The 26607-nt window shown below is 54.3% G+C and overlaps 3 protein-coding genes and 1 non-coding gene across 5 annotated transcripts; 2 read left to right on the top strand and 2 right to left on the bottom strand.

Annotated features, from left to right (window-relative positions):
- Nucleotides 1–344: 344 nt before the first annotated feature.
- On the bottom strand, nucleotides 345–4751 carry TRUB2 (TruB pseudouridine synthase family member 2). The gene is made up of 8 exons (XM_074556615.1): nucleotides 4618–4751; nucleotides 4172–4300; nucleotides 4000–4074; nucleotides 3439–3500; nucleotides 3066–3147; nucleotides 2452–2524; nucleotides 1864–2000; nucleotides 345–1221 (listed from the first exon to the last, which is right to left on the bottom strand). Exons 1-8 carry the CDS (start codon nucleotides 4715–4717, stop codon nucleotides 860–862), a joined length of 1020 nt encoding a protein of 339 aa, XP_074412716.1. The 5' UTR covers nucleotides 4718–4751; the 3' UTR covers nucleotides 345–859.
- On the top strand, nucleotides 4715–10027 carry COQ4 (coenzyme Q4). The gene is made up of 7 exons (XM_074556614.1): nucleotides 4715–4851; nucleotides 4923–5098; nucleotides 5541–5637; nucleotides 7176–7278; nucleotides 7387–7516; nucleotides 8260–8353; nucleotides 8863–10027. The coding sequence occupies exons 1-7, from the start codon at nucleotides 4775–4777 to the stop codon at nucleotides 9023–9025; spliced, it is 840 nt and encodes a 279-aa protein (XP_074412715.1). The 5' UTR covers nucleotides 4715–4774; the 3' UTR covers nucleotides 9026–10027.
- A 993-nt stretch (nucleotides 10028–11020) lies between these two features.
- On the bottom strand, nucleotides 11021–11109 carry TRNAR-UCU (transfer RNA arginine (anticodon UCU)). The gene is given in 2 exon segments: nucleotides 11021–11056; nucleotides 11073–11109. It is a non-coding gene; the product is annotated as a tRNA-Arg (tRNA).
- Nucleotides 11110–11171: 62 nt separating this feature from the next.
- On the top strand, nucleotides 11172–21036 carry SLC27A4 (solute carrier family 27 member 4). 2 transcript variants are annotated; one of them, XM_074556613.1, is made up of 13 exons: nucleotides 11172–11330; nucleotides 13677–13843; nucleotides 14495–14889; nucleotides 15587–15745; nucleotides 16091–16160; nucleotides 16267–16358; nucleotides 16839–16948; nucleotides 17375–17584; nucleotides 17801–17927; nucleotides 18105–18242; nucleotides 18379–18543; nucleotides 18947–19093; nucleotides 19339–21036. In XM_074556613.1, exons 1-13 carry the CDS (start codon nucleotides 11316–11318, stop codon nucleotides 19494–19496), a joined length of 1953 nt encoding a protein of 650 aa, XP_074412714.1. In that variant the 5' UTR covers nucleotides 11172–11315; the 3' UTR covers nucleotides 19497–21036. The 2 variants fall into 2 exon arrangements, with proteins under 2 accessions (XP_074412714.1, XP_074412713.1); XM_074556612.1 differs by lacking the exon at nucleotides 11172–11330 and adding an exon at nucleotides 11362–11492.
- Nucleotides 21037–26607: the final 5571 nt, after the last annotated feature.

Below are 26607 nucleotides of genomic sequence, written 5' to 3'. Positions count from 1 at the left end.
CATAAATAGATCTCCCAACTCACTAAGTATATAACTGGAAAACCATTGAGTGCAATAATGGTAAGTGTTATTCCAGACTTTTAACTTCAATTTAGAAAGTGTGTTTCTGCAAAGTCAGACCCAGCTATAATGACCTAACAGAAACCAAATGGTATCACAGTGTTTACAGTTTCAACAAAGGGCAGGACCTGCTGTCTGCAAGGAGCTGCTGCAGAGCACACCAGAGATCATTGAACCCCCTTGGCTCCTCAGGAAAAAAAGGGTAAAATAAAGTAGCACTTGCTGAGATTTTATGGGCCAATGTACATGGATGAGTACTGAGCCAAGAACCAACCTCTTCCCCGTTAGGTCATTTTCCATTTTATTTTTGTGTATCCTGTGCATTAGTCCCCATTATAAGCCACTTTTCATCACATGCCTACTCTGGATAGAACCATTTCCTTGCATTGCTTTGGGTAAGCTGTGTTTTCTCCTATACATCCCTCATCTGGCCTGATCTTGAGCTCTCCTGTCGCTGAGATCAGAGCTAATGGAAAGAAAATACTCCAGGAGAACACAGGGAAAATAAAATCCATACAGCAGATAAATTATGCTGCCAGTTGCAAGGAACAAATGTGTGCAGTCAAGGGAATACAGCTTTCTAAGACACCACTTCCTGCTGCTAAACAATACAGGAATGGGTTTTTATATCCCTTAGCAACCTAATGTTCTCAAAATCAACAGGAATTTTGGCACAGCTACCTCCTGTTAATGAACTGTTTGTGATGCTTAAAAAAAAAAAAAAGATACAGTCTGTCACTGAAGAAAAAACAGCCTCTGATAAAAGTCATCTCAAGGAAAGGGTGGAAGTGAACTGCAATTAACCTCTTTCCTTCTGCTGTCCATCACCTCGCTGGCACGACTCTGCTGTATTGTGCTGCTCACGGAGGCTCCTGCAGAGCATGCTCAGCTGTGTCCCATCCAGCTGATGGAGAGGACTGTTCTCCTCATGTGCTGCCAGGGTTTTCTCCAGCTCTGTTTGCACTTTGAGCTGACAGTTCCTAATTGCCTCCTGGATGCTCTGCAGGTTCCACTGAGTTCTCGGGAGAGCGTCGTCCACCGTGAAAACGCCGTCGCGCGTCCTCCGCACTTGTGTGCACACAGCAGATGATTTCAGCTCCAGGCCAATCTCGTGAACCACCTTCCTCAGGTACTGCTGAGTCTCATGCAAGCAATGGATTTCTAGGAGGACAGAGATATTCCTTCAGAAGCAAAGCTTGGACAAAGCTCTGACATTGTAAATCCAGACATCACAGTTACGCTGAAAGAATTGGTTAGGCAGAAGACACTAAGAGCATGCTATGATTTTCTGGAATACTGCAGGGTGTTCCACACCCTTTATAAATACTTTATATAAATAAATTTGTTATTTATTATTATATATTTATACATAAATACTTTAGAAAACAAACCTGTAGATATAGAAGAGTAATGTAGAAATTTAGGTATTTCAAAGGGGATAAAAAGGCACCTATTTTAATAAGACAAATAATTTGTGAGGGAAAGGGGGCAGGCTACAGGAAAACAAACCACACTTAAAAAAAGCCCAAAACCCAGCACTGAAATGCATTACACAGAAACATTGAGCTAAGAAGAATTTCCCCCAAAAGTATTCATGATGCAAATTTTCCAGCCTTGGGCTTAGATCTGAACTGGCAAGGAAAAAGGTACGAGCTGGATGGATTTACCAGAGAAGTTGTAAGCTGATAATAAATTCCCACCAACTCATTTTGCATTAAATCATGAGTAAGAAAATGAAGTTTACCAACTTATTTGCCATAATACATACTCAGAGTTCCCCAGTACATTCTGTGCCAGTCCTACCTAGCTGGAATTCTGGAAGTGCAAACTGGAGGCATCGGATTGCTGTGATTATTGGGGGGCTTTTTCCCATGGGGCGAATCAAGCCTTTGACAGCCAGCTCATATGCCTCTTGTGTTTTCATATCAATGTTAGAATACCTAGGAAAAAAAAGAAAGCAGCAGAGACATTTAGAAATTTCTTCAAAGAGATTCAAAGTATGTCCATCCCAAATAAAACAGAAATGCAATTTTTATTCTTAAAACTATCCAGTGAGCTTCTGCATATATTTTTGTGGTATATGTACTATCAGTAGTGTAGCACAGTTTAGGATGGAGCTACTTGGTCGTGTCTACAAGTTATTTTTGTCAGCCTTAATATAGCAGATTGGTCCTAAACCAGCAGATTGGAGATTTTGGGATACAAGAAGAACATTTAACTGCAACCTCTCACAAGAGTACAGAGCACTCAGAGTAACTCCTCTCTGCCCCTTGCTAGCACTCCAACCTTTACAGACTTTGATTATGGGAAACAAAATCCTCTCATTTATTTTGAAGACCAGCACATGGCAGTGGGAGATCAGATCAGCTCATTGCTCTGGTGGATACTCACATCAGCAGGGCCTTTTGATTTGTCCCTTGAATGACAGCAAGAATCCTCTCCAGCTTCTCCCTTGTGATATGATCTGCAAACAGTAAGGCAAAAAGGCAAAGTCTCAATTATCCATCCAGAAACTGGAAAGTCTGAAAAGTGCCACTGAGGTATTGCTGTCCCTCGGGCAGGCAGTCACATCAAAGGGGGCTGATGAGAGCTGAGGGGTGGCCTTTGCAAAGTCACTTCCCCTGGCTCTACATGGAGCAGCACAGAGCTGGACTGCAAAGGGAAGAGTTATTTTGCTTAAATGATTCCAAAACATTGATGCTCCAGTTTTCTTATTGTATGTTTTCATTCAATGAAATCTCCTAACTGCTACCTCCAAATGTGATTCACAGATCTGGGTCCTGACCAACCCAGTAGCAACCACTGTGACCACCATTCACACTGGCTTTGGCTATATCACGGTTAGATTTAGAACAGCGGAGCTACAACATCAACAAAGGCTAGAAGACATGCAAGATGTGGCTTCTGTCATTGTGCAATTCACCTAATTAAATGTTTTAATCTGTAGTTTGGTGGTCTGTTTAAAAAAAACAACAAAACAACAACACATCAAATCAGTTTCTTACCAAATGTTGTCTTCTCTATTAAATTTCCTGTGTCTGAGAAGTCATCAGTGGCTTTACCAAAAAGCCCACCAACAGTATAAACCTGGAAGAAGGACAAAGAGTGCAATTTATCAAAAAAATGCTCCAAGTAATTGAACAACAGTAGTGCACCGTGCAGCTGCCAGAATTGCAGGCTATGAGAGTTTTATACAAAAAGCAGCATTCTGTGCTCAAAAGGCCACAAGTGGATGCTCACGTAAAGAATGAAACTCTGGACCTTAAAAGGCTCTCAAAAGCATTGGTAGGTTTGAGACTTAAGTGCAGAATCAACATCACAAGGTTGGTTTGGGCCAATGTGATGGCACTCTGGGACCTGTTCAGAGCCAGCACCTACCTTGGTCAGGTGGCAGTTGTACAGGTCAGTGAGCAGCTTGTTCCCATGGCCGATGCCAAGCACTGAAACAGAAAATGGGGAGCCTGTTATTCAGCCTCACAAAGTCACTGATGTGCATTTACACAGCACTGAACACTCACAGCACTCTTGCCCTGTGGACAGGGCTGTATCTCCTTAGGAGTCACATCTGAGCAGTACAATTAGACCTCCAGATTATTGTCTGGCATGAAAACCATAGAGTTCTTGAATTTCCCCAGAACTTTCCACCTGGGCACTCAGGGCAAATGCTCAGCAGTGCCAGCCCCAGCAAAGCCAACTGAGCTGGTGAAGCAGAAGTGGGGATTGGTGTCCCCTAGAAGAACCCAGTGTGCCTGGGTCTCTCCATTTAGCTTTGCCAGCAGCTTGCTGGGCCATTTCTTCTGTGTTTTAGCCCTTAACTCCCAGTGGGGCTGTGAGATCCAGGGGCTGCTGCAGTGCAAAGGTAAGCACCCATCTTCCCTGCATGGAAACCCATCACCTCGCAGGCAGCAGGACACGGTGCTGCCCCGGAACGAGACCCACCGAAAACTCCCGAAGCCTTCACATCCAGCCTGTGACCCGCTCCGATCTTCAGCTTCCTGAACCGCGGGCCTCGGACTGCAACGGAGACAGTGATGGAGCGGCTCCGCAGCGCCTGCCCGGGGCTCCCAGCGGTCCCCGGTGTGCCCCGGGCCAGGCCCCGCCGTGCCCTTACCGAGGGGGTGGTCGGCCAGCACCGGCACGCTGGCAGCCACCAGCTCCACGGCCCCGCCGCCCTCCGGGGCCGGCCTCGGGAGGAAGCGGACTTGCTGCCGGGGGGCGCGTTGCGGAGCCGCGTTCAGCTCTGAAAGAGAACCGGGGGGAGAGCGGGGAGTCAGGGCCGGCCGGCGAACCCCGGGGACGGGACGGGACCGGCCGGGCCCCACCGGTAGCCCCTGAGGACGGGACGGGATGGGATGGGACGGGACGGGACGGGACGGGACGGGACGGGATGGGATGGGATGGGACGGGACGGGACGGGACCTGCCGGGCCTCATCGGTAACCCTTGGGGATGGGATGGGACTGGACGGGTCCTACCGGTAGCCTCTGGGGACGGGACGGGACCCACCGGCAGCCCCTGGGGATGGGATGGTGTAGGGGGTCCCGCCGCCCTCGCTCACCGCGCAGCAGCCGCGTCTCCAGCGCCTCCCGGACGCGGCTCCAGGCCACCCCCGCCGGTTTGTACACGGCGAACAGCCCGGCCAGCCCGGGCGCCGCCATGGCCGCCGCCCCGCCCCGCTCCGGGCGCTTCCGGGGCAGCGGCGGGGCCGGGCCGGGATGCGGCGGCTGCTGCTGAGGGCGGCGCGGGCCGGGGTCCCGCTGCTGCTGCGGGGGGGTCCCGCTCACCCAGGCAAGTGCAGCCCCCGGAGCGGCCGGGCCAGCCCCGCAGCCGAGCCCTCCCTTACCCGCTGCTCCCCGCAGGCAGAGCCCGGCCGAGCCACAGCGAGCCGCGGGGCCGGGATGGACGCGGCCAGGAGGAGGAGGAGGAGATGGGAGGGTGGCAGCAGCTGTACCCCGGGCACATCCCCACCAGCCCTCTGCAGAAGGCGCTGCTGGCCGCCGGCTCCGCGGTCATGGCGCTCTATGACCCCTACAGACACGGTAAGGCCGGCGAGGGCAGCGCCTGCCTCCCCGTGCGTCCAAACCCCGCTCCCTGCAGCCTGGAGGCTTCACAGGAGAGCCTGGGGCCAGCGCAGGGCTGAGAACTGACACGGTGCAGGAGGCTGTGAAAGAGGGAGTGAGGAAACCCGAACACTCCCCAGTGTGACCCCTTGTGATGCCACCCAGACCGGTCTGTTCCTCCAGAGTCCCCCAGGCCTCATGACAGTTCCTCCACCCCATTCCCAGGAAGGGTGATGTGGGTGACACCAGGGCAGAGTAGCCCTGAAGCTGAAGATTTGTGGTTTATGGGATCCCCACCTTGCCACGGGCTTCCTGCCTGCTCCTGGTCTATGGTTCATTGCCCTGTTTCCTCACCTGCCAACCAAGGGTAGCTGGGTGTTGCGAAAGCAGCTCTTGGGTCACTCTCTGGTCTCTCTTTCAGACATGGTGGCAGTGCTTGGGGAGACCACGGGCTGCCTGGCCCTGCCAAACCTGCGAGACAAGATGAAAAACCACCCTGAAGGTTACCGCATCCTCCAGTGCGTCCCTCCCCATCCCTCCCTCCTTTGCCATGTGGTTTGTGGTGGGGTGGCAGAGGAGGCCAGGCAGGTTCCTTGGCCCTGTGCAGGGAGAGCTTGGAAGCAGCACAAGTGTTTTGTAGCTCTAACCCTCCAGGCTAGTTTTATTTTTAACGTTCACAGGAGCCCTGTGACACATCTAAGGGCAGGCACCACTTGCCTGTCTGTTCTGCTTCGCGGCTGGAACTGGCAGCTGCCAACACCACGAGATGCAGCAGCAGGCACAGGGGAGAAATCCATGGATGTGGATGCTGAGCAGTGATGAGAACACACTGCATCCATGGGTTTCTTCCCTGTGCCTGCTGCTACATTTTCTTGCATTAGAGGATCTGTTTCTGCTGGTCTCCTCCTCCTTAGACACTTCCATATTTTTTTCCTGGCTCAAGCTGAAATGAGGCCAGTTCTCTTGTTTTCTTTTTTAAGACTCCATCATTTCTGCTTCCATGTCTGCAAGGACTTGTTGAGTGCAGCAAGGCTGAGGACCAGGAGGGATTTCTCTTACTAACCAAGCTCTCACTGTATACCTGCTTGCCTTCTCCCTATTCCCTGTCATGAGTCACACCTGCTGCTTGTGTCACATAGGAGCTTGAGAAAAGTTGCCTTTTGCCATATGCTTGTGCAGACCAGCCTCATCCTGGTTTGAGAAGTTGACTTGGTAAAACATTCAGAGTAGTGGAATGGGGCTGAATCCCAGTAGAACTGCCCAGGGAGAGGGTTAGGAAGGGACATACCCACCTGTTCCTTGCCCTGTGGTATTGCAGGGATTTGCAGCAGTCTGAATTGGGCACACAGGTCTTTTTGTTTTTATTCTCCAAGCTGCTGAGGTCCCTTTGACAACAAGTACACAAGGAAATATCTGCAGCCAGTGTGAAACTGGTGCCAGTGATGCTTATCTCCCTGGCACCTGCACTCTAGGAGCTCAGCAGCTCCTGGATCTTTTATCATGGGAAGAGTTTACTCTATGAATGGAAATAAAAGGGCTTTTGTTTACTTCCAAGGCTGTGAGGCACCTGTTTGCCAACAACCTGTAGAGGAGCCCGTGGCTGCCATGTGGCTGGTGGTGAAAGTGTGAGCAGGATTGAAATTGAACCTGTGCTTAGAACAAATTCCTTCTCTTCTTTGAGGCTGCTCCTTTGAAGCTCTGGCTGCTGTGCAGGGCATTAGATTTCTCTGCTGTGCAGGGCTGGGGGCTGTGCCTGGCTGGCAGCCCACACAGCAGCAGCTTTTCAGTGCAGAGGACACCAGTGTTTTTTCCACTAGAGTTGTTACAAGCACACAAGATAAATGCCCTTTTATTGCCAAGGCTTCAGGTAGATAGATCCTTTAAGCAATTTGTATCCCAGCCTCTGCAACAGACGTGCAGACAGTGCTGTCCGTACAGAGGGAAAATAGCACGGATGGATAGAGGCAGCGGTGGGGGTTTCCAAGGGCTCCTTTTCTGCAGGACCTGCTGCTGTGGATTTCTCTGGGAGTCTCACTGAGCTGTGTTTGGCTTCCAGGGAACGGCCTCGCATCCGTCTGTCCACCCTGGACATGGCCAGGCTGCAGGGGCTGCCGGAGGGCTCGCTGGGCCGGGAGTACGTCCGGTTCCTGGAGGACAACGTGAGTGTGGGCTTTCATGGGGGGCACATTTCTGTGCCTGATCCCTGTGCTGGCAGCACAGGTGGGGTTGCAGCCACAGAGCTGAGCTGGGCCTCTCTGGACTTGCAGAAAGTTTCTCCAGACACGCGGATGCCGCCCAAGTTTGTGGATGACGAGGAGCTGGCGTACGTGATCCAGCGGTACCGGGAAGTGCACGACCTGATGCACACCCTCCTGGGCATGCCAACCAACATGCTGGGTGAGCAGCAGTGGGCTTAGAGAGCTGCACTGCCAAACCCGCTGATTGTGCTCAGCTGCCTCCCAGAAATGGAGCAGGCTGGGCCAGCTGGACTCCCTGATCCTCAGCCTGGAGGGGAGGATTTTGCATCATCACTGTCTTACATCACTGGCTCTGTGGTGAATGAGAGGCCATGAGATGTCACCTTTTCCCTGCTGGGAGATGCTCTGCCCAAGCCCTGGGCACAGGCAGGCACTGGCTGGGTGGTTTCTGCATGGCAAGGGAGGGTGGCATAGAGGGAGGGATGTTTTGCAAGCTCTGTGTGAAGGCAGAAGGGAATTCCTGGTTGCTCCTTATCTGCACATCTCTGTGTCCTTTGCCCTCATTTTGTGGCTGACTCAATAGCAGGTCACAGGTGCAGCCTTGCTGGTACTTGTGGGGACCAGCATGACAGGGCTCTCCAGGCTTTGCCTGAGTCCAGGCAGTTTTGTAACAGGCCTGTGCTGGCAGAGCCACACAGAGCATCAGGCCTTGGCACTGCATTGCCGAGGTCTGCAGGGAGCTGGACTGCCTGGGATGTGTTCCCCAAGCTCCCAGGGCTTGTGGGGTGCCATCCCTCTGGGGTGGATGGGTGGTGTGTGACACGGCCCATCCTGAGGAAGCATTCCCAAGCAGCCATCATCAGGAAGGGCAGAGGAGCCACACAGCCCTGGCTGCCCTTGGTGCAGGTGCTCTGTGTGCTCACAGCCTCCCTGCTCCCCCAGGTGAGGTGGTGGTGAAGTGGTTTGAGGCCATCCAGACGGGGCTGCCCATGTGTGTCCTGGGAGCAGCGTTCGGCCCTGCCCGCCTCAGCTCACGGTACGTGCCCGGTCCCTGCCCTGTGTGCTGCTTTCCTGTGCCCACTGGGGACAAAGAGGGGACACTGCTGGTTTGCAGTGGGGGCTCAGTCACAGATCCCTCCATGAGCCTACTGCTTTCCTCACGTCCCAGCTTTGCCTTGTCACTGAAGCAGAACCTGATGCTTAATCTGCATTCAACACCAGCTCCCCTGTGCCAGGCAGGAGCAATTTCCAGGCCTTGGATGGCCAGTGGGACCCTCACCACACTGGGAGCTGTTCCCTGCACATTTTTTTTATTGCCCAGCAGTTGCAGAACGTGAGTTCTGGCCTTGGGTTGGTGTTGACTGTAACCTTCCTGCCACACCATCCTCTTCTGTGCCTCAGTTTCCCCTATGAGTTAAGCAGAGGGGGTGCCAGAAAGTTAAAGGGATACATGGGACACATGGGCTTGTCATCAGCCTACAACGGAGAAAGAAATTAACACAATGTGCGTATCAGAAACTGCCACACCTGTGTCGTTTGTTCCAGAAAGCTGCAGGTCCTGGCCACCGAGCTGGTTCCCTGGGCGATTCGGAGCGGGCTCAACTCCAGCTGTGTCCTGAACGTGTACTACGAGCAGCGCTGGGAGCAGCCGGTGGAGTCCCTGCGGGCGGAGCTCGGCATCCTCCCTCCCCCGGCCGTCCGGGTGTGAGAGCTCCTGTGGGACGGCCGGGGGATCCCTGCTGGCCGCTCCAAACCCTCCTGCCCTGCCCGCAGCACAGCGTGGCTGCAGCTCTTCCACCAGAGACCCGAGGGCTGTGTTTCCTCCTGCCAAGAGCTGGCTCCAGCCTGTTGCTAGGGGCCAGCTGGCATCTCCCCGGGCTGTGGCAAAAACTCGACCTGTTTGTGATTTTGGCTGAGGGATGTCAAGGTCAGATGTGCCTTTGCCAGCTGGTCTGGCTGCTCAGCTCTCCCAGCAGCAGCGTTCCAGTACTGGTGCTCCCAAGTGCTGGGATGGGGAGGGAGCATCTGCAGCAAATGGGTGCCTTGGCCTTCTGCAGCCCCAGGGCTGTGCAGGTAAATCCTTCCTCCCACCCTTCCCATCCTGGGAAGATTGAGGCTTCAAATCTTGGGGCTGCCCTGGACTGGAGCTAAACCCATGATTTTCCAGAGGAGCACAGGGACAGATGTGGTGTGTGCAGTGGTGAAATCCCATTCTGTACTGGTGCCTGACTGGTCTCCTGTTGGGTCACACTGGATGTGCCTCACTTCCTGCCTCAGAGACCAGGCAGTGTGTGATTGTGCCCACAGGGCAGGCACAGAAATACCTTTGGATATTTTCCCTCCTGGATTGGCTGTTTTGAGAGCTGATCCCAGTCTGCTGTGTCTCCCTGTAGTCCCTCCCCATCAAAAATGATGAAATCCGCATGATTGTGCTGGCTATTCAGTAGGAATCATCCTTTCCTTGGGCAACACAATGACACATTTGGGATGATGGGATTGAACCCAGTGAGTGCAGAAACAGCGGCTGCTGGTGCTGTGTCTGGGAGCTGGTTGCTGTCTGGGTTAATTAAACTGTGCTCCAGACTGCAGCAGCCAGGGAGCAGAGTTGCTGGATGTGATGGCAAAGAGCCACGAGGCCAGGGGCTCTTTGTTCATGTGTGTTTGCTGTTGGAATTCCTTCTTGTTTAATAAATCCACACTGGGGCTTGTAGTTCATTACCCCTGTGCTTTTGTCCCATCTCCCCTCCTGAGCTGGAGATCTGATGTGAAGCCTCACCTCTTTTTACCTTCAGCAGGTTTTCTTCCTGCCGCCCAGACTTCCTTTTTTAACTTCTCCCTGCATCAGCCACCCCATGAGCCAGACTTTGGGTTTTTCTCCAAATCCTCCCAGAGTTATTTCAAACGAAAAGTCAGTATATAAATACATCTTTATGTATGTCAGTAAAACACACAGTGTGGGTGTTATCCTAGTGCAGTGGTCGAGATGAAAGAAACGTTTGCCTGTAAAATGACCCAGAAATGTCAGAACCTTGGGGTGAATAAACCAAAGGGCAGCAAAGATTTGCTTCCAGGAACTGTCAAGGGAACGTGGGAAATGATGGCCGTGAGAGAGGTTTTTGCTGCATATTGGGTTATTTAATGAGGCCTTGAAATGTCCGGGCTGTCAGTGCTGGTGGTGCCGCCTTCGTGCAGCCACGTGTGGCTCAGTGGGCTGGTGCCAGCGCTACAGAAATGGCACACTGTGTAATTTTAAACGGCATCTGCTCAGCCGGATCAAGTAGCAGTCTCTGTGGCTCCTGCTCCTGCAGCCATCCTTGAGGAGCCTGCGGAAAGCAGGCGGCAGAGGGAGCAGAGGGCGGTTTGGGGAGGGTAGACACCAGCCATATGAAAATGCTTTTTTTGGAGAGGATGTATTCGCTGTGGGCAAGTGGCAGCTCCACCATGCCCGTACTGCGGGAACGCGGTAACAATTAACTCCTGAGCTGCTGGGATGGATGCTGGGTAAGCTCCCCGGTGGGGCCGGGTTTCTTGCGGTGCCCGGGCCGCCCTTGACTTCGCTCCCAAAACGAATCTGCCGCTCCGCGCTCTCCGGCAGACGGGCGGACCCTGCGCGGGGGCAGCGCCCGGGGGCGGGCGCGGCTCCCCCCGGTCCGGTGCGGCCGCGGAGCCCCGGGAGCGATTGCCGCGCCCCGGCGGCAAAATGCGACTCTGGTGGGACTCGAACCCACAACCTTTGAATGACTCCCGTCACACGCTAGAAGTCCAATGCGCTATCCATTGCGCCACAGAGCCCTCGCTCTGCCGCGCCGCCCTCACCGCCTCTTCCCCGCGCCCCGCCCGCGCCACCGTTCCTCGGCGCTGCGTCCGTCACGGCGGGGCCGGGCCGGTGCACCGGGCGGGACTACAGCTCCCGGCGGCCCGCGCTGCCCGCCCCTCCCCGCCCCTGCCGCAGAGCCGGGCGGGCCCCGCTCCCGGTGCAGGTGGCCGGGCCTCAGCGGATGCCCCGGAGTCCGGTAAGAGCGTGGCACCATCCTCCCCATCCCGCTCCGTCAGCGGCCGGCGCCGTCGCGACGGCCGCGCTCTCTCCCCGCGGGCAGCCCCGCGGGCTCCCCATCAGGCGCTGCGGCCCTGCGGGCGGCACCAGGGTCCCTCCGCTCCGCCGGTGTCCGCATGAGGTACCGGGGCTCCTCGTGGGGCACCGTGGCTTGCGTGGGGACCCCTCCGTCCCCCGGTCTCCCCACGAGCGCGCCGCGGGCCCTGGCCCCGCCGAGAGCGGCCGTGCCCGGGCGCTTCCGGGGCCTGGCGGGTTGGGTGGCGGGGCCTGGCTGCGTCCCGGTGCGGGGCCCTCCCGGCCCTTCTGCCTCGTGTCATGGGGCTGGGCAGCGCTGCTCGACCTACTCTGCTGGGTCCCCAGGGGCGTGACACGGGGGTCCCTGTCCTGGCAAGGTGGGGGACAGGTGCCTGCCCAGGTGCCATTGGCGCTGGGGCTTCTCACAGCCCGGCCACCTGCCCTTTGTCCCCCCCGGGACCCGCTCCTCGGGCTCGGTGCTCCCCGGGTGGGTCCCCGAGCTTTGCCTCGGTGCCTGCTGGCTGTGAGCTACAGGCATGGCTTCGTTTCCTCTGGGCTGATGCAGCTGGACAAGACCTGAATCTGTAACAGAGGGCTGGAGGTCTGTGGCAGCCACACACCGGGTATCTGTCAGGAATATCTCCCCGGGTATCTGTCAGGAATATCTCCCCGGGTATCTCCGTAGGAGGCACCGGGATGCCGGAGTGAGGTGGAGATAGGAGCAGAGGATAACAGGGGCTTGCCTGAGCCTGCCTTGCCTTCGAGCGGGAGATTAAGCCCTTTGCTGCCCACACAGAGTGGGGCTCCCCCGCTGCTGCCTCTCCACCTCTGGCGGGTGTGAGGCTGTAACCGAGGGCCCAGGCCTGTGTGAGGCACAGTCGTTTGATGGTGAGCTAAAAATTGCCCTGTGTAAGTGCAGAGAGAAGCTCCCAGGCAAAAGCACAGTGAGTCCTGCCCTGCTAAAAGGCAGAGGGACAGTGTTGTGGGACATCACATCTGGGAGTAGGTGTTTGATGGAGACTGTTCAGAGGTCACTGGCACAAGGGAGAATCTCAGGGTAAAGGCTATGGGTGGGGAAATGTCTCCAGGTGTCCCCCTGGGAGGGGCGTCTTCTGCTCTGATGCATCCCAGCCTGCTGCTGGTGGCACAGCTCAGAGGTGGGACAGCCAAGGAACAAGATGTGACCATGTGGCACTGCCTTGGCTCCCACCCTGCCAGCGTCTGGTATCAACTCCACAGAAGCTCCTTGGATTTGGGGACACTGCACAGAGCAGAGGGAAAGCCACAAGTGGCTCCCAGCCCCACCAGTTGTACTAGAGCCCATGCAGGGCTTCCAGCTTCAGAGCAGCAAATCAATCTTCAAGAGGGAAATGATGCAAATGTTTCCTTCCTTTCTGGCCTGTGTCCATGCCAGGAAGGGCCAGTTTTATCTAGGAGCTGTGAGGGTCACATCTCTGTCATTTTCCTCCTCCCAATGCTATTGCCTGAGTAGCTCTGAGTCTCAGAGCTACTTCTGGGCTGTGTCTGGGATGGGGACAGGGATGCTGTTTTGGAGGGACGAGTACTAGAGACAGTCACTGTCCCCAGGGAATGGGACAGGGGCCTGGGCACTCCTGGCAGCAGTGACAGCCCTTGTTCTGCCCACTCCAGCCTGGCCTCATCCCTGACCTGCTCTGGCAGTATCGCCAGCCTGTTTAGGCCAGGAAACTGCCTTCTAACACGAGGGTTTGCAAACACAAGCAGAGCTCAAAGAACTGAGTTTCCTGTCCCTGATCCTGTCTGAGCTGTGTCGTGGAGCACATGAAGCTGTGCTCTTCCAACAGCTGTGGTGGCTGTCCTGGAGCCAGGCATGCAGGAGAGCTCATGCCTGGGGCCTGGGAGACTGGATTTTAAGGACAGAGGGATTCTGGGGTAGAGTGGAGGCTTCCAATCATCTGTACACAGCGTCCTGCCATGACTTTGCTCACACATCCATGGAAGTGACTTTATCCTGCATCTCATGTTGCTGGGGCGTGGCCAGACCCCTGGCTGGTGTGCAGGATGTGGCTCCCCAGGTGGGAATGGCCGGGCCGTGCTGATGGCTCAGTTGGAGGCCACCTCCAGGGTCAGATAAAGTTACATCTCTGGGAGCTCGGGGCTGCTGGGTTACATCCTCACTGCCAGCAGGACTGATGACTCAGGGACCTCATCCAGGAAATTGGGGGCTGCTCAGGCATCCCACACCCATGGGGTTGTTATCACCAGGTCCGTGGTGCGTGGGTTGATGGCTGTGGTTTCTCTCTCCCTGCAGGCCACAATGCTGCGTTTGGCTGCTTTTGCAGCTGTGCTGCTGTTCCTCAGGGTCACTCTGGAACTGTCCTGGATCCAGGCCATCCCTGCTCTCTTCATCTTCTACCTGGCATCTGGTGGATGGGAGTTTTTCCTCATATTCCTCAAGACATTACCAAGGGATGTGAGGTAGGTGTGCTGGCTGGGATGGTCCAGCCGTCCGCCCCTGGCCCTCTGCTCTGCGCTGGTGTGTGTGTATGTGTGAGCACAGTCCCTGACTCCTTGCACAGCCTGGGTTTCTGCTGGCACCTGGCCTGGCTGGAAGGAGATCTCCCTTTGCCTTGTCTGGGTGACCCCAAACTCTCGGGCAAAGTTTTCCCAAGAAGGATAGATTTCAGCTGAGCTCAAAGTCTATTGACTGTCCTTGTACTTCACCCTGTCCCAAAGCTGCTGGCGTAGCACCAGGTCCCTGTGCAGGGTTTGTTCTGAGTTGGTGTCAGGCTGTGCCAGCTCCTGGCAAGGATATGGCCGGGAGGGAGTGGTGGTTCCTCTTGGGGAGCACTCGAGGCTCAGAAATGCCCCTTTGATCAGGGACATCCCTGTCTGCAGACTTCCAAACACATCAGTCCCTGGCTATGAGCCTCTCTGCAGATGTGTTCTGCCTACGTGCCCACTGCTCAGGGGAGCACGCAGAGCTGCTGCTGACCCCAGGTGGGGTCTGGTGTCAGTGCTGGGCTCTTGCAGCTCCTCAGAAGGTCCTTGTGCTGTGCTGGCTTTGCTGAGGAAGTGATTCTGCAGGGGTCACTGAGCAGCTGCCCTCTTGCTCCCCCTCTTTGGCAGCACGGGGCTGGTCCTGCTGCGGGTGAAGTGGCAGGTATGGAGGCACGTCAAGGAGAAGAACACCATCGCCAAGATCTTCCAGAAGACCGCAAGGAAATATCCAGAGAAGACAGCGCTGATCTTCCAAGGCACAGGAGAGAGCTGGACCTTCCGTCAGCTGGATGAGTACTCCAACCAGGTGGCCAATTTCTTCTACGGCCAAGGCTTCCGCTCGGGGGACGTGGTGGCGCTTTTCATGGAGTCCCGCAACCAGTACGTGGGGCTGTGGCTGGGGCTGGCCAAGATCGGCGTGGAGACGGCCCTGGTGAATTCCCACCTGCGCCTGGATGCCCTGCTGCACTGCATCACCATCTCCAGCTCCAAGGCTGTGGTTTTTGGCGTGGAGATGATGGAAGGTGAGGCGCTGGCAGATGTTTTGGGAGTACTTTGGAGTGGAGGGACGTGTGTCTAGCTGGTGGGTTCAGTGTTCCTTTCCTGCCCACCACAGAACTGAGATCTGGGAGAGAATGGAGAGTTGAATCATCCAGGAATTAGATTTGTGCTTGGTTTTTTTTGTTTGTTTGCTTTATATTCCTTTGGACACTGGGCAGGATCTGGAGTGCAGTGCTGTCTGCCTCCCAGGCAGGTCAGCCTGGGTATAGGATCCTTCCTTGTGTCTCTCCAGTCCATTCCCAGCATGGAGACCTGGGTTGGACTGGGCCTGCCCCACTGCAGAGGAGGAACCTCCCCTTGCTCTCCATGGCTGTTGCTACATCCTTGCAGCACCTTGGCTCCAGTTCCTTGTGTGTTTCAGTCCACACCTCTGAGGTTGAAGATGTCAACAAACCTCTTGGCAAAGAGGTTTTGGATGGGGGAAGGTGGAAAACAGGATCTTCTGGTCCATGAAGAGGTCTGGGCTGTGGCCCCAGCATCTGTTAATCATGGGAACAACATCTGCCTGGGATGGCTGTGAGCCCTTTGGGGACTCTGCCAAGCTCAGTGGGGTACAGCTATGTGGGACAGGGTCTCCCTCAGGCTGTCTGGGAGGACAGGGGGTCTCTGTGCTGTAGCCACCCTGCTGCTTTTCTCCAGCTCTCCTCTTTATTTCCTCAGCAATGCAGGAAGTGCAGCCCTCCCTGGATAAATCCATTCATCTCTTCTGGTCTGGGGATGAAAATCCTAAATCTGTTCTCCCTGGTGCAAAACACCTGGACCCCCTCCTGCAGATGGCCCAGCGACACCAGCCAGCTCCCCCTGCTAAGGGCTTTCTTGGTATGTGCTCAGCTCTTGGGGCCAGACACGTGGTGGTGGTTTTGAGGGTTACAACTCTGGCAAGACTGCTGGGGTTGCTGATGGCAAGGGCTGTTTGGGATGGGTCTTACTCCAGTGTTGGAAGCCCAGCCCTGTGTGGAGCAGTGTCCTGTCATACCCTCCGTGTGTCCAACAAACCCAGCATGATCCTAGGATGTTCTTGGAGCTGTTACATGAGAGCTTTGGCTCAGCTGGCAAGAGTAGAGTAAATTTTGTTTGTCCCCCTCTCCTGGTTCAGCCTGGTTCCTGGTCACATTCCCAATTCCTAGATTGGGAATGTGACCCTGTCTCCTCATTGCTCCCCAGATAAACTCTTCTACATCTACACCTCTGGCACGACGGGGCTGCCCAAGGCTGCCATTGTGGTGAACTGCCGGTAAGGCCGTGAACAGGGGCTTGGGGAGGATGGGGCTGAGCTCTGCCCTCTCCTGGCACAGCAGCCCTGGCCCTGCTCCTGACATTCCTTCTCTCCCTCCCCTCAGGTACTTCCGCATGTCCAGCTTGGTTTTTTACGGTTTCCGGATGAGGTCTGATGATGTAATCTACGACTGCCTCCCTCTCTACCACGCTGCAGGTAACGTGTGCCATACAGAGCATCCTGGGACTGAGCCTTCCCTCAGCCAAGCCCTGGAGGCTGGTGTGGCTGTGATCTCCATGTTAAGGAGGATGAGACTGCTGCTTGCAGTGTGTGACTGAGGATTTTCTGCTTTTCCCCTGGAAGCCAAGAATTGATCTGGCTGACCTTTGGAGCAGGGAGTGTGTGGGGAGGGCATTATCCTACCCTGCTTTTGGAATACCTGTTCTTTATTGCTGCTCCCTGTGGAAAGTTAGGGGGGAAAGTCTAGGGGAAGCAGTGCTGCCTGCCTGGCTGAGATATGCTGGGGTATTTAGGTGCAAAGTGCTGCCCTACATGATACTGCCACGTGTCTCCTCCCTTGTGCAATGGCCCTGGGGGCCAGCCATGGCCTCTGCCTTGCCCTGCCAGTTCTTTCCCTGGGTGGGCTGGGCTGGAGGTGTTTGGGGACTGAGGGTTTTCCTGGCTGCTTCTCTGCAGGGAACATCGTGGGCATTGGGCAGTGCCTGCTGCAGGGCGTGACGGTTGTCATCCGCAAGAAGTTCTCAGCCTCACACTTTTGGGAGGACTGTGTGAAATACAACTGCACGGTGAGGCTGTGAGGGAAGGGGCCAGCGGGGAGTGGGCAGTGAAGCCTGGGGGTCTGTGCCAGGGAGAGAGCTCTCTGTGGGGAGAGCCCAGCTGCTGGAAGTGGGGGAGGCCTGGATCAGTTCTGTCTGTCCAAACCACCTGGCACGGTGGTGGGGCTGTGTCCTTCCCATCCGGGCTGGTAGCTTCACGTGTCCTCCTCACGTTCCAGCATTAGCCAGGAGATAGTGGATGGGTTTCACAGCCTGGAGAGGTGGGTTAACCAGGGAAGGACAGGCTGGATGACTTAGCAGAACTTCTCTTTTTCACTGCACCTCTTAGCAAACTTTGAGTATGTTGTACCATTCAGTCCTGCCCTGAAGCAGCCTCAGAGAACCCAGGGCTTGGCAGAGGGACCCTAGTGAGTCTTTCCTCTCTGTTGCTCCCAGATCGTGCAGTACATCGGGGAGATCTGCCGCTACCTGCTGAACCAGCCGTACCAGGACACGGAGCGGCAGCACCGCGTGCGCATGGCCGTGGGCAACGGGCTGCGCGCCTCCATCTGGAGGGAGTTCATGGCCCGCTTCGGCATCCCCCAGGTGGCCGAGTTCTATGGGGCCACCGAGTGCAACTGCAGCCTGGGAAACTTTGATGGCAATGTAAGGGCCCACAATCCTCCCTCGTATCCCAAAGGGTGATAGATCTGCTGGCCTGGGCAGGGTTGGAAACCCAAATGGGCTGTTTGCTCCATCCACCCAGAGGGGTTTTGGCTGTTGTGTGGTGCCACCTCTGTGGTGTTCTGGGAGTTGTGAGCAGCGGGTTCAGGTGGGACAAATGTCCTTGCTGCCCACAGCTCTGAGCTCTTTCTGTTCTAGGTTGGGTCATGTGGCTTCAACAGCAGGATCCTACCAAATGTGCACCCCATTGGTTTGGTGAAGGTGGATGAAGACACTATGGAGCTGATCCGGGGGCCGGATGGTGTCTGCATCAGCTGCAGACCAGGTGAGGACAACCACAGGGATAAAATCCCCTCAGCCCAATGGGAGTGTGACTATTTCATAATACCTCAGGATAATTATCCTGGATTTGTCTCTCCTCAGTTAAACCACACCAACCCTTTTTGCTTGGGGGGCTGGGGGTGGTGGTGTTCCCCCCCTTCATCCCCTCTTCTCACTGCAGGGGAGCCGGGGCAGCTGGTGGGTCGCATTGTCAGGAGCAATCCCCTGCAGCACTTCGATGGCTACCTGAATCAGTCAGCCACCAACAAGAAAATTGCCAGGGACGTGTTTGCAAAAGGGGACGCTGCCTATCTCACAGGTGAGGCCAGCAGGACCCCTCTATCTGCTGGGAATGAAGGACAAAGGCACTTGTGTGGGAATGGGGACTCTGAGATGCTCCAGGGTTGCTCCTAGCCAACACCTCATGGTTTTGCCTGCTCATTGCTCTCCAATAGGGGATGTCCTGGTGATGGACAAATATGGCTACATGTACTTCCGAGACCGCACCGGGGACACCTTCCGATGGAAAGGGGAGAACGTCTCCACCACGGAGGTGGAGGGGACGCTGAGCCGCATCCTCAACCTGACGGACGTGGTGGTGTATGGCGTGGAGGTCCCAGGTAGCTGGGAGGGAAGTGGACAATCAGGAGAGGCAAGCAGGCCTCCAACACTTGGGTGTGAACATGTCCTGCATGTCCAGATTGATGAGAGTGGGCTGAGGCTCCCTATGGACAAGCTGGGAGGAGACCAAAGGGGTGTGGCTAGCAGGAATGAGAGGGCTTCTCATTCTCTCAAGCTTTGGTCGGATTCTGGCTGGTTTGTAAGGACCCTGTGTCCTCTCTGGCCATGACTGTGACTGCAGGGTGTCACTGGTAGCTCTGGCCACAGGGTGATGACACAGCAGTGACACAGCTGGATGTGCCAATGCTTCAGTACAAAGCAGGGTCTTGCTGGTGCAGGGCAGAGGGGAGATGATGCTACAGGGACAGTGTGTCTGAGTGCCCTTCATTCTCTGCCTCTTAGGGGTTGAAGGGAGGGCAGGAATGGCAGCCATCGCCGACCCAGAGAACTCCTGTGACCTAGAAGACTTTTCCAGCAAGCTGAAAAAGGCCCTGCCACTGTATGCACGCCCCGTCTTCCTGCGGTTCCTGCACGAAGTCTCCAAGACAAGTGAGCCATGGCATGCACAGTCACACTGGACATGGAGCTGGGGGAGCCTGGGAGGGGAAAACCTGGTTACAGAGGTCACTCTAGTGTGGGGATGGAGCCTCTCTGCCCCACAGAGCCCGTGGCCAGTTCCTCAGGTGGTTTTGAGGCATGAGAACACAAGGCTGGGTCTGGGGCTGTACAGGTGTGGTGGGGATGGAAGTGTGTGTGGCTAGTGATCCTTTACCCTTCTTCTGTCCCCATTTCAGGCACTTACAAGTTCCAGAAGATGGAGCTGCGGAAGCAGGGCTTTGACCCCGCACTGGTGAAGGACAGGTTGTATTTTCTGGACTCCAGGCAAGGCTGTTACCTGCCACTGGACCAGGCAGCGTTCAGCAGAATCCAGTCCGGAGACCAGAAGCTGTAACTGGTGGGGCTCAAGCCAGGCACCTCCCAAATCCTGCTGGGGAGAGGGGGCAAGGCAGGCACTGGGGAAGGAAAGGTTCACAGAGTGATATAAAAGGCACGCTAGAGATTTTATTTGACAAGTTTTACAGATAAGGGTTTGGGAGGAGCACACAGGGGATTGAGGGGAGGGGGGATGGTCATATACCAAAGCATTGACTCATTATGGCTTTATTTTCTGCTTGATACAGTTGTGGTGGTCCCATGCCATGGGAGGGGCAGGGCCCTGGCCAGTTGAGGAGGGGTGGGGTGCCCCTGCCATTCCACTTTGCTTTTCCTGTCTTTCCCTACCTTTTCCTGCCTGCAGCCACCCTTCCTTGTGAAGGCCAGTGCTGGGCTCTTCCCCACTTCTCTACCAAGCAGCCAGCTTCTCCTTGGCACAGGGACCCAGTTGGCAGAGGGAAGGTGGGTGCCAGGCGCAGCCCCTTCCCTCTGCTTGGCCTTGCTGGTGTTGTGTGTCTGCTGTGAATCAGGGGAGCAGGGTAGTGTTGGGCTCAGGAGGGGGGCAGAGGTGTGTTTCTGCCATGCCATCTCTCTCCTGGGGATGACATTTCTGTTTTTCACAAGTACACGCACATTATATTATATTATATCTATATATATATGTGTGTGTGTGTATATACATATATATATATATAATACACGCTGACCTTTTTTTTTTTTTTTCAATCTTAATTTATTGTCTGTACTTTTGAATGTGTCTCGGGTTTGTGCAGTAGGTGGAGGGATAGCCCAGGCCTGTCCTCTCTTGGAGAATGATTTTCTCTCACAGGGAGGTGGGATGCTCATCTGGGACTGATTCACCTCTTCCAGCGTGGGTGCAACTGTAAATGTCCTTGTGGCCTTGCTCCATGGTGGAGGACATGAGCAAATCCCACTATCTTGTGGACACTTCTCTGGGTCTTTTACTTCCATCTTTTATGGATGCAGCATTGTTTTGTGGACCTTCTTCCTTGCTGAAAGCAAATGGGAGAGTGGGAAGAAGGGCTGAGTTTGCCTTTGCTTAGATGTACTCAGGAGGTAACTTGTCAGGGGAAAGAACATCCTCTGGAGGGTGGCCTCTGTGAGAGCCTGACTTCCTGTGCTCTGCATCCCTTCCCAAAAGAGCCCTCCCTGTCTCCAGCACCAGAGCAGGGCCCTGAACTGAAATGTCTGTGTGAAACACCTGACTTGTGCTATGTGAATTCCCCATGTTGTGTCTGATATGAAACAGCCTCAGCTGCGACGTTCAATTCCAGTTCTCAGAAAACAAGCAGAAATTTCTCTTCCAGAGAAAACTCTGGGTTGGGTTGTTTTTGGGTTTTTTTTTTTTTTTTTTTGTTTTATTTTTGTTTTTTTTTTTTTAATAATTTGGTTTTATGCTTTTAGCAGTTACTCCTTAAAATGACATCTGTCTTTTGTGAGGGCAGGGTGTGTCTGCTCTTCTAGCTGTGCTTCCACACCAACGTACCTGCCTGCCTCAGTCCGTCCTGGTCTCACAATTAAACACAAGTATGGGTCTATGCTGCTGTTTCCTACCTCTTCCTTGTACAGTCCTGCTTCGTGAGGGAAGGTGGGGGACTTTGCTGGTTTGAGGACTGCCACTCCAGAGCATCACCTCCCTGTGTGCATTTTGGCTTATCTTATAGCAGGGGGAACGAGCCCCTTGCTGCTGGGTTTAATGACTATGTGAACACAACATGTTGATCAGACCCTTCCCAGTTTCTTCCACTAACTCTACACACCCTGTTTTTCCTTGTTCTATCCTCAGCATTACCATGCCAGTTTGTTCTGGCCCAGTTCTCCCTGTTTACCCTTGGACATGTGGTTCTCCCACCCCTCTCCTTTTCTCTATTTCCCCTTCCTTCTGCTTCTCTCTGTGTTTGTCCATGCTGAACTTCCCAGCTCATTTCTGCCCTTCCAGACAGGTTTTTTGGTAGCCATTCCACTTCCCCTGCTGCCAGAACCATCTTTTACACCTTCTGCATCCAACCCTGGTGATAGGAGAACCTGGCTCCTTCTTGGTGTGGGGCTGCCAGGGACAAATGTCTTCCATGAGCCTGAGTGAAATGTGTTGCCTGGTGAGCCACACCATAAGAAAAATGTTGGAAATTTGCATCCTTTATATACCAACTTCACCTTTGGACATGTTCAAATGGGTGTCCTCTCCAGCATCTCTAAGCTGAATGCTTTAATTTTAGTTTTTCAGTCCCCTGGACACTCACAAGCCTCTGTCCCAAAGCAGCCGGTGGAAAACAGACATCATCCCCACAGCCCTGCAGCATCAGGGGACTCGGCCCTCAAACAGCGGCTTTGCCACGAAATTTACCAAGGAAATTTTGCATTCAGGGATCATATTTAGGGGCCGGGGCGCCGGTGCAGGGAGTGCAGCACTCTGCAGGTGCTCTGCTCCCACCTGCGGGCTCTGTTCCACCCGCAGCCACCAGAGGAGGGCAGGCTGGGCTCGGCAAACGCCGCCCCTCGGGGGGACACGCTCCGGGGCTGTCACAGCCCTCCTGTGCTGCTCAGGGCCCTGCCAGCGCAGGATGTTGGAGTGGGAGGGTACCACGCAGGGTGGGGGCCTGAGGTGAATTTTGGATACAGAAGATGGTGCTGGGTGTGAGGCTGGTGGCAGTTCCAGGCACTGGTGTGCACTGTGCCCAGGCACCTGGCTGGATGGAGACTGTGCCTGATGGAGACTTGGGCAGGAGGTGGGTGGTGGGCAGCAACCTGAACCACCAGGCCTCATCCAGCCTTCTGCTAAAGGCAGTGAGGAAAAGCTTGGCCTCCCTGAAATCAGGTCCAGGGTTGGTTATCTTGAGATGCGTGGTTTAGAGTGGTAGAGGGGGATACAGGGGGACTGCACTCCCTCCCTGCAGGAGATGGCTGTGCTGAAGAATGAGGGGTTGCAGGGCAAAACTCAGCACTGTGTTTCTGTCTGTCTGAGAGCAGGGTAGGATAAAAAAAGGAAATTATTCATTCAGGGAACAGCCTGTTAAATGCAGATGTGAATAGCTTTGGAAGCTTATGGAAATATGGCTGTTACTTGTTTGCTGGTGAGCCCATACAAATGGAGACTGGCTTGAGTTGCTGGGTTTTGGAGATGGATGGGAATTACAGGCCTGTGAGAGGAGCAGGATGTAGCCTTTGCTGGTGCCAGCACAAGTCAGGAGCTGGGCCTGGCTGGAGCTCAGCTGAGAGCTCACCCCAAGCCCTGCATTTTGGGCTGGCTCTGAGGAGGGGGAGCTGCACAATTCAGGCAAGAGGAGCAGGATGAGACCCCTCCCCAAGGTAAGAGCTCCTGCTCTGGGGAGATGGGAGGTGCTGAGTCACTGGGAAAGAGCTCAGCAGACATCACAGAGGGCTCTGGTACTCAGCCCATCAATAGCAGAGACCTGCAGGGCTGTGCTGGGGGGCTGGAGTGTGCACATACCACACTCACCTCTGTGCCAGAGCATTCCCCAGGGAGAGGGGAGTCCAGGGAGCTGTGTTCACAGCCCTGAGCTCTGCTCAAAGGAGCCCCCCTGTGCAGTGAGAATGGTATGGGGGGCTTGGGCCCCTCTGGAGATGTGGTGCCTGGGGACCATTCACCATTGGCGCTGTTTGTCCTGACTGAGGAGGGTTGTGTGCACTTGGCAGTGCTTCAGGATTCCCTGAAACATCCAGCTACACCAATCAGAGCTTTTCCACTGGCTGTCAGCTTTGGGTTGAAATCCTGGGGCCTTTCTAAAGTCCCAGCTCCTCTGGAAAAATTAAGTTTATGTGCCAGTGTCCCTGCAGCTCTTGGCCCAGAATATTAGTGCAGGTGTGGAGCTGAGCCTGGGATCAATGCTGAGCCACAACACTTCCAGCAGAGAGGTATTTGGAATGAAGTAGCCAGTGTTTAATAATCTGATTTTTAAAAATATCTTTTTATTTGTGTAGTTTAAAGGAGGAGGCTAATTGAATCCTCTATGATTAGAGACACCTTGTGAGACATCCCTCCCCTTTGATCAATGCAGTAGTCTGGCTCAACAGCTGCCTGTAGATAAAAGTCCTATACATAAAGTACGAGGTATTGTTCTGTTTTAATTAAAACACTTAAAATTCTGTTTGCATGAGGTTAAGAAAACATTAAAATCCTTTCCAGGGTTATTATCAAACTGCTAATTTAAGCAAATCCAAAGAGCTTTACAAACCAAATGTACTTTTCCCCATGGAGATGACTGCTTCTCCCAGACCCTCTGTCCTGGACAGTGACAATATATCAAGACAAAAAATGTGGCAACTTTTTTTCTGGTCTGCTCTAGGTCTAGCCCAGCCAGGCCATGCTTAGTGTGCAAAACTGAAGTGTATTTTAGCCTTAATGCAGATGAGGGCTTTGCAAGTTGCTCAGAATCTTTCTGGGTGAAATTAATTTCTGCTGCTGAGAAAGTCTGTGACAATCTTTAACACTGCATCGCTCCAGCCTCCTCCTGCCACTCTTGGTGTGCCAGAGCCTTCCCAAACAATGACAGCTGCCTGCTCCTCTGCACTATGGGGAGCTGGCTTTGCCTTTAAGCAGTGACAGGGAAATATTCTGGACTAAAGAAGAGACTATCCTTTGGTGCAGTCTTTAGAAATGGAAATACTTGATTCCCCTGAGTGGTTCCAGTGTAACCAGGAGCAGAGCCAGGAGTGGCTTCTCCCTCTCCAGTTTGAAGAGACTGTGTGGCCAAGGATTCCACCAAAATGATGGGCTGTGAATGTCTCATCAAGCTGTGTGAGAGGGAAGGGAGCAGCTTTCCTTCCCAAAGCAGAGAGGCTTCAGGAGGGAAGAGAATGTCCTTAGGGCTGTTTGCTGCTGAGCTGCTGGACAGCACAGGATGGCTGGACTGTGCAGCTGAGCGAGCCTCAGGGAGCAGGGATGGGTCCTGCTTTGCTTTTTTTGAGCCTGGCCCATTTCAGTGGCAAATCCCACCTTCCAAAGTAATCTTGGTTTTGATCTGCTTTTCTCTTGGTTCATTAAAAGTCCACACATAGGCACAAAATCATGGCAGGCCAGGGTCTGGGAGAGCTTTGGGCAATGGAGATTGTGCAGAGCAGGCTGGCAGCCCCAGGGATTGCAGGCAATGGTGATGCTGTCCAAGTCCAGGAGGTATTCCTGCTCAGGATGTGGGTCACTGCCCAGATCTTCCCTGATCCCTGACAGATGATCCCAGGTTTGTGAAGCGGGAAATGACCCCTCCTGTTACAGCCCTGCCTTCCTCCATTCCCATCCCTGAGGGTGCGGAGCAGCCTCCCGGGGCCCCCAGCATCCCGGGCAGGATTTGTGCCCTGATCCTGCCCTGGAGGCGACACCTCCCACGACCCGCCCGGGGCTGTGCCAGGGGCCCCGAGGAAGTGAGGGCAGCCAGAGCCTTGCTCCTGCCCCCGGCCATGCGAGTGGCTCGGCAGGCCGCAGGAAGAGGCTAACAGCGGCGGGCGAGCCACCCCCTCAGCTTTGAGTATCACTTTCAGCTATTCTGAAGGTTAAACGCCTGTTTAGAGCTCCCTATTGAAGGTAGAGCCGGGGGTGCGGCATTGTTGGGACGCCCTCCCGCTTTGTCTGGCCGCTTTGAGGGATGCCCTGAATGGGAAGCGGCCCCCCCAGCCCAGCACCCCGGCAGAAGGGCTCCCGGGGGAGAGCCGCTTCCTCCCGCCCTAATGACATTCAGCCCTCCATCGGTTCAGCTCCCGCTTTCTTTCTGCTGCAGTTTAACCCGGGCACAGAGGCCGGGCTCCATCTTACTGATCTCTGCTTGACACCCAATTACCACATGAATGGCAGAGAAAGGCTGCAAAAGGCTTTAACTCCCACTGACCCTCCTTCCCCTCTGCCTGCTTCCCTCTCTCCCCGTCCTACCCCCTCGCCTTTCTCCGCCGGAGGGAGTTCAAAACTGAGACGGGGAAATCAAACAAAGCCCCGAGTAAGGAAACCCATTGTCACCGCCTCCGCGATGGCTCCCCTTTCGCCGGCCATTGTTCGCCCTGAAGTTTGACTTGCTGTGTGGAAGGATGCGAGCAGCTGTTTGCGCATTCCCCTGATGTTTTATTGAAAAATAATTGAATCGTCAGTTCGGGGCTCTCTGATAAAATGTTTCCTCGTAACGCTAGGCCCTGCTGTATTTATAAACTACGTGTCCCTCTAGAATGTGATGGCGACCTAAGACTAAACCCTCAGTGGGGGAGTGGAGGTGTGTTCCTTCTGCACTCAGGGAGAGGGAGAAAGCGGGCAAATGGCAGGGAAAAGGCAGAAGATGGGAATGAGACAAAAGAAATTAACCCTCTCTTCATTGCCAGGCTCAATTTCCAACCTGTTCCCTTTGCAGTTGGCTTTGTGGGAGGGGAATGGGAGCCGCCCCCTGCCCCAGCAACCCGGGTTTATGTGTTTTATGTACCTGTTTATCAAACACCGTCTGTGTTTACAGCACCTCAACAACAGCAGCATTACATTTTCTTGAGGAGATTGTGTGCTTAGTTTCCCCATCCCAAAGATATCCCAGAGAATTTGTGGTGCTCTGATTTCAGTGTGCAGCATGGAGACAGGACTCATTCCTCTCCCAAGCACAAAATGTCCATAAAAACGTCCCCTGTATCTCATGTGGTCACTTTTTGTCCAGGACAATTGTTAACAGTAACCAGCTTTGAATGCTTGAGTGAGCCAAATTGGTATTTATGATCACTGTTCCCTTTCCTGTAATTTATTTTTGCTTTTCCAGGGAGGTGCTAGCACTAAATCTGTACCATTTTCTTGTGTGAGTCAGGAATCAAGATTCTTTTAGGAGCTAGTTCTGCTTTTATTTGGCCTCATAAATGATTTCTGGGAGCAAGAATAGCTCATATGAAACCATAACTGCAAACACTGATCTGGAATCAAGATTACCAGATCCTCTGAACACAGAATGCTTCACTCATTTCTGAAGTCAAGGTTTTTGTTGAAGGCTTCTTTCCTTGGCCGCTTTTCCATACAATTCCATCCTGGGCCACATATCCAAGATACTGAAAAGCCTTGTGATTTAGAGATACATAAAATCCAGCTGGAATTTTTGGATGAAGACCACGGTCAACAGCCTCACGGCTCTGCCATCACGTAA

This window comes from Zonotrichia albicollis, chromosome 21 (genome assembly GCF_047830755.1).
Source record: "Zonotrichia albicollis isolate bZonAlb1 chromosome 21, bZonAlb1.hap1, whole genome shotgun sequence".
NCBI lineage: Eukaryota > Metazoa > Chordata > Aves > Passeriformes > Passerellidae > Zonotrichia > Zonotrichia albicollis.
Note: the sequence above shows the minus strand (reverse complement) of the source record. Positions and strands in the feature narration are given on the sequence as shown.

Excerpts from the sequence above, each read along its gene's own strand:
- TRUB2 (XM_074556615.1), bottom strand. The coding sequence starts at position 4,717 with ATGGCGGCGCCCGGGCTGGCCGGGCTGTTCGCCGTGTACAAACCGGCG. Across the intron at positions 3,148-3,438 it reads ACAACTGCCACCTGACCAAG|GTTTATACTGTTGGTGGGCT; the intron begins GTAGGTGCTGGC and ends TCCTTCTTCCAG. Across the intron at positions 1,222-1,863 it reads ACTTCCAGAATTCCAGCTAG|AAATCCATTGCTTGCATGAG; the intron begins GTAGGACTGGCA and ends CTGTCCTCCTAG.
- COQ4 (XM_074556614.1), top strand. The coding sequence starts at position 4,775 with ATGCGGCGGCTGCTGCTGAGGGCGGCGCGGGCCGGGGTCCCGCTGCTG. Across the intron at positions 4,852-4,922 it reads GGTCCCGCTCACCCAGGCAA|AGCCCGGCCGAGCCACAGCG; the intron begins GTGCAGCCCCCG and ends CCCCGCAGGCAG. Across the intron at positions 7,279-7,386 it reads TCCGGTTCCTGGAGGACAAC|AAAGTTTCTCCAGACACGCG; the intron begins GTGAGTGTGGGC and ends CTGGACTTGCAG.
- SLC27A4 (XM_074556613.1), top strand. Across the intron at positions 13,844-14,494 it reads ACATTACCAAGGGATGTGAG|CACGGGGCTGGTCCTGCTGC; the intron begins GTAGGTGTGCTG and ends CCTCTTTGGCAG. Across the intron at positions 16,161-16,266 it reads GCCATTGTGGTGAACTGCCG|GTACTTCCGCATGTCCAGCT; the intron begins GTAAGGCCGTGA and ends CCCTCCCCTCAG.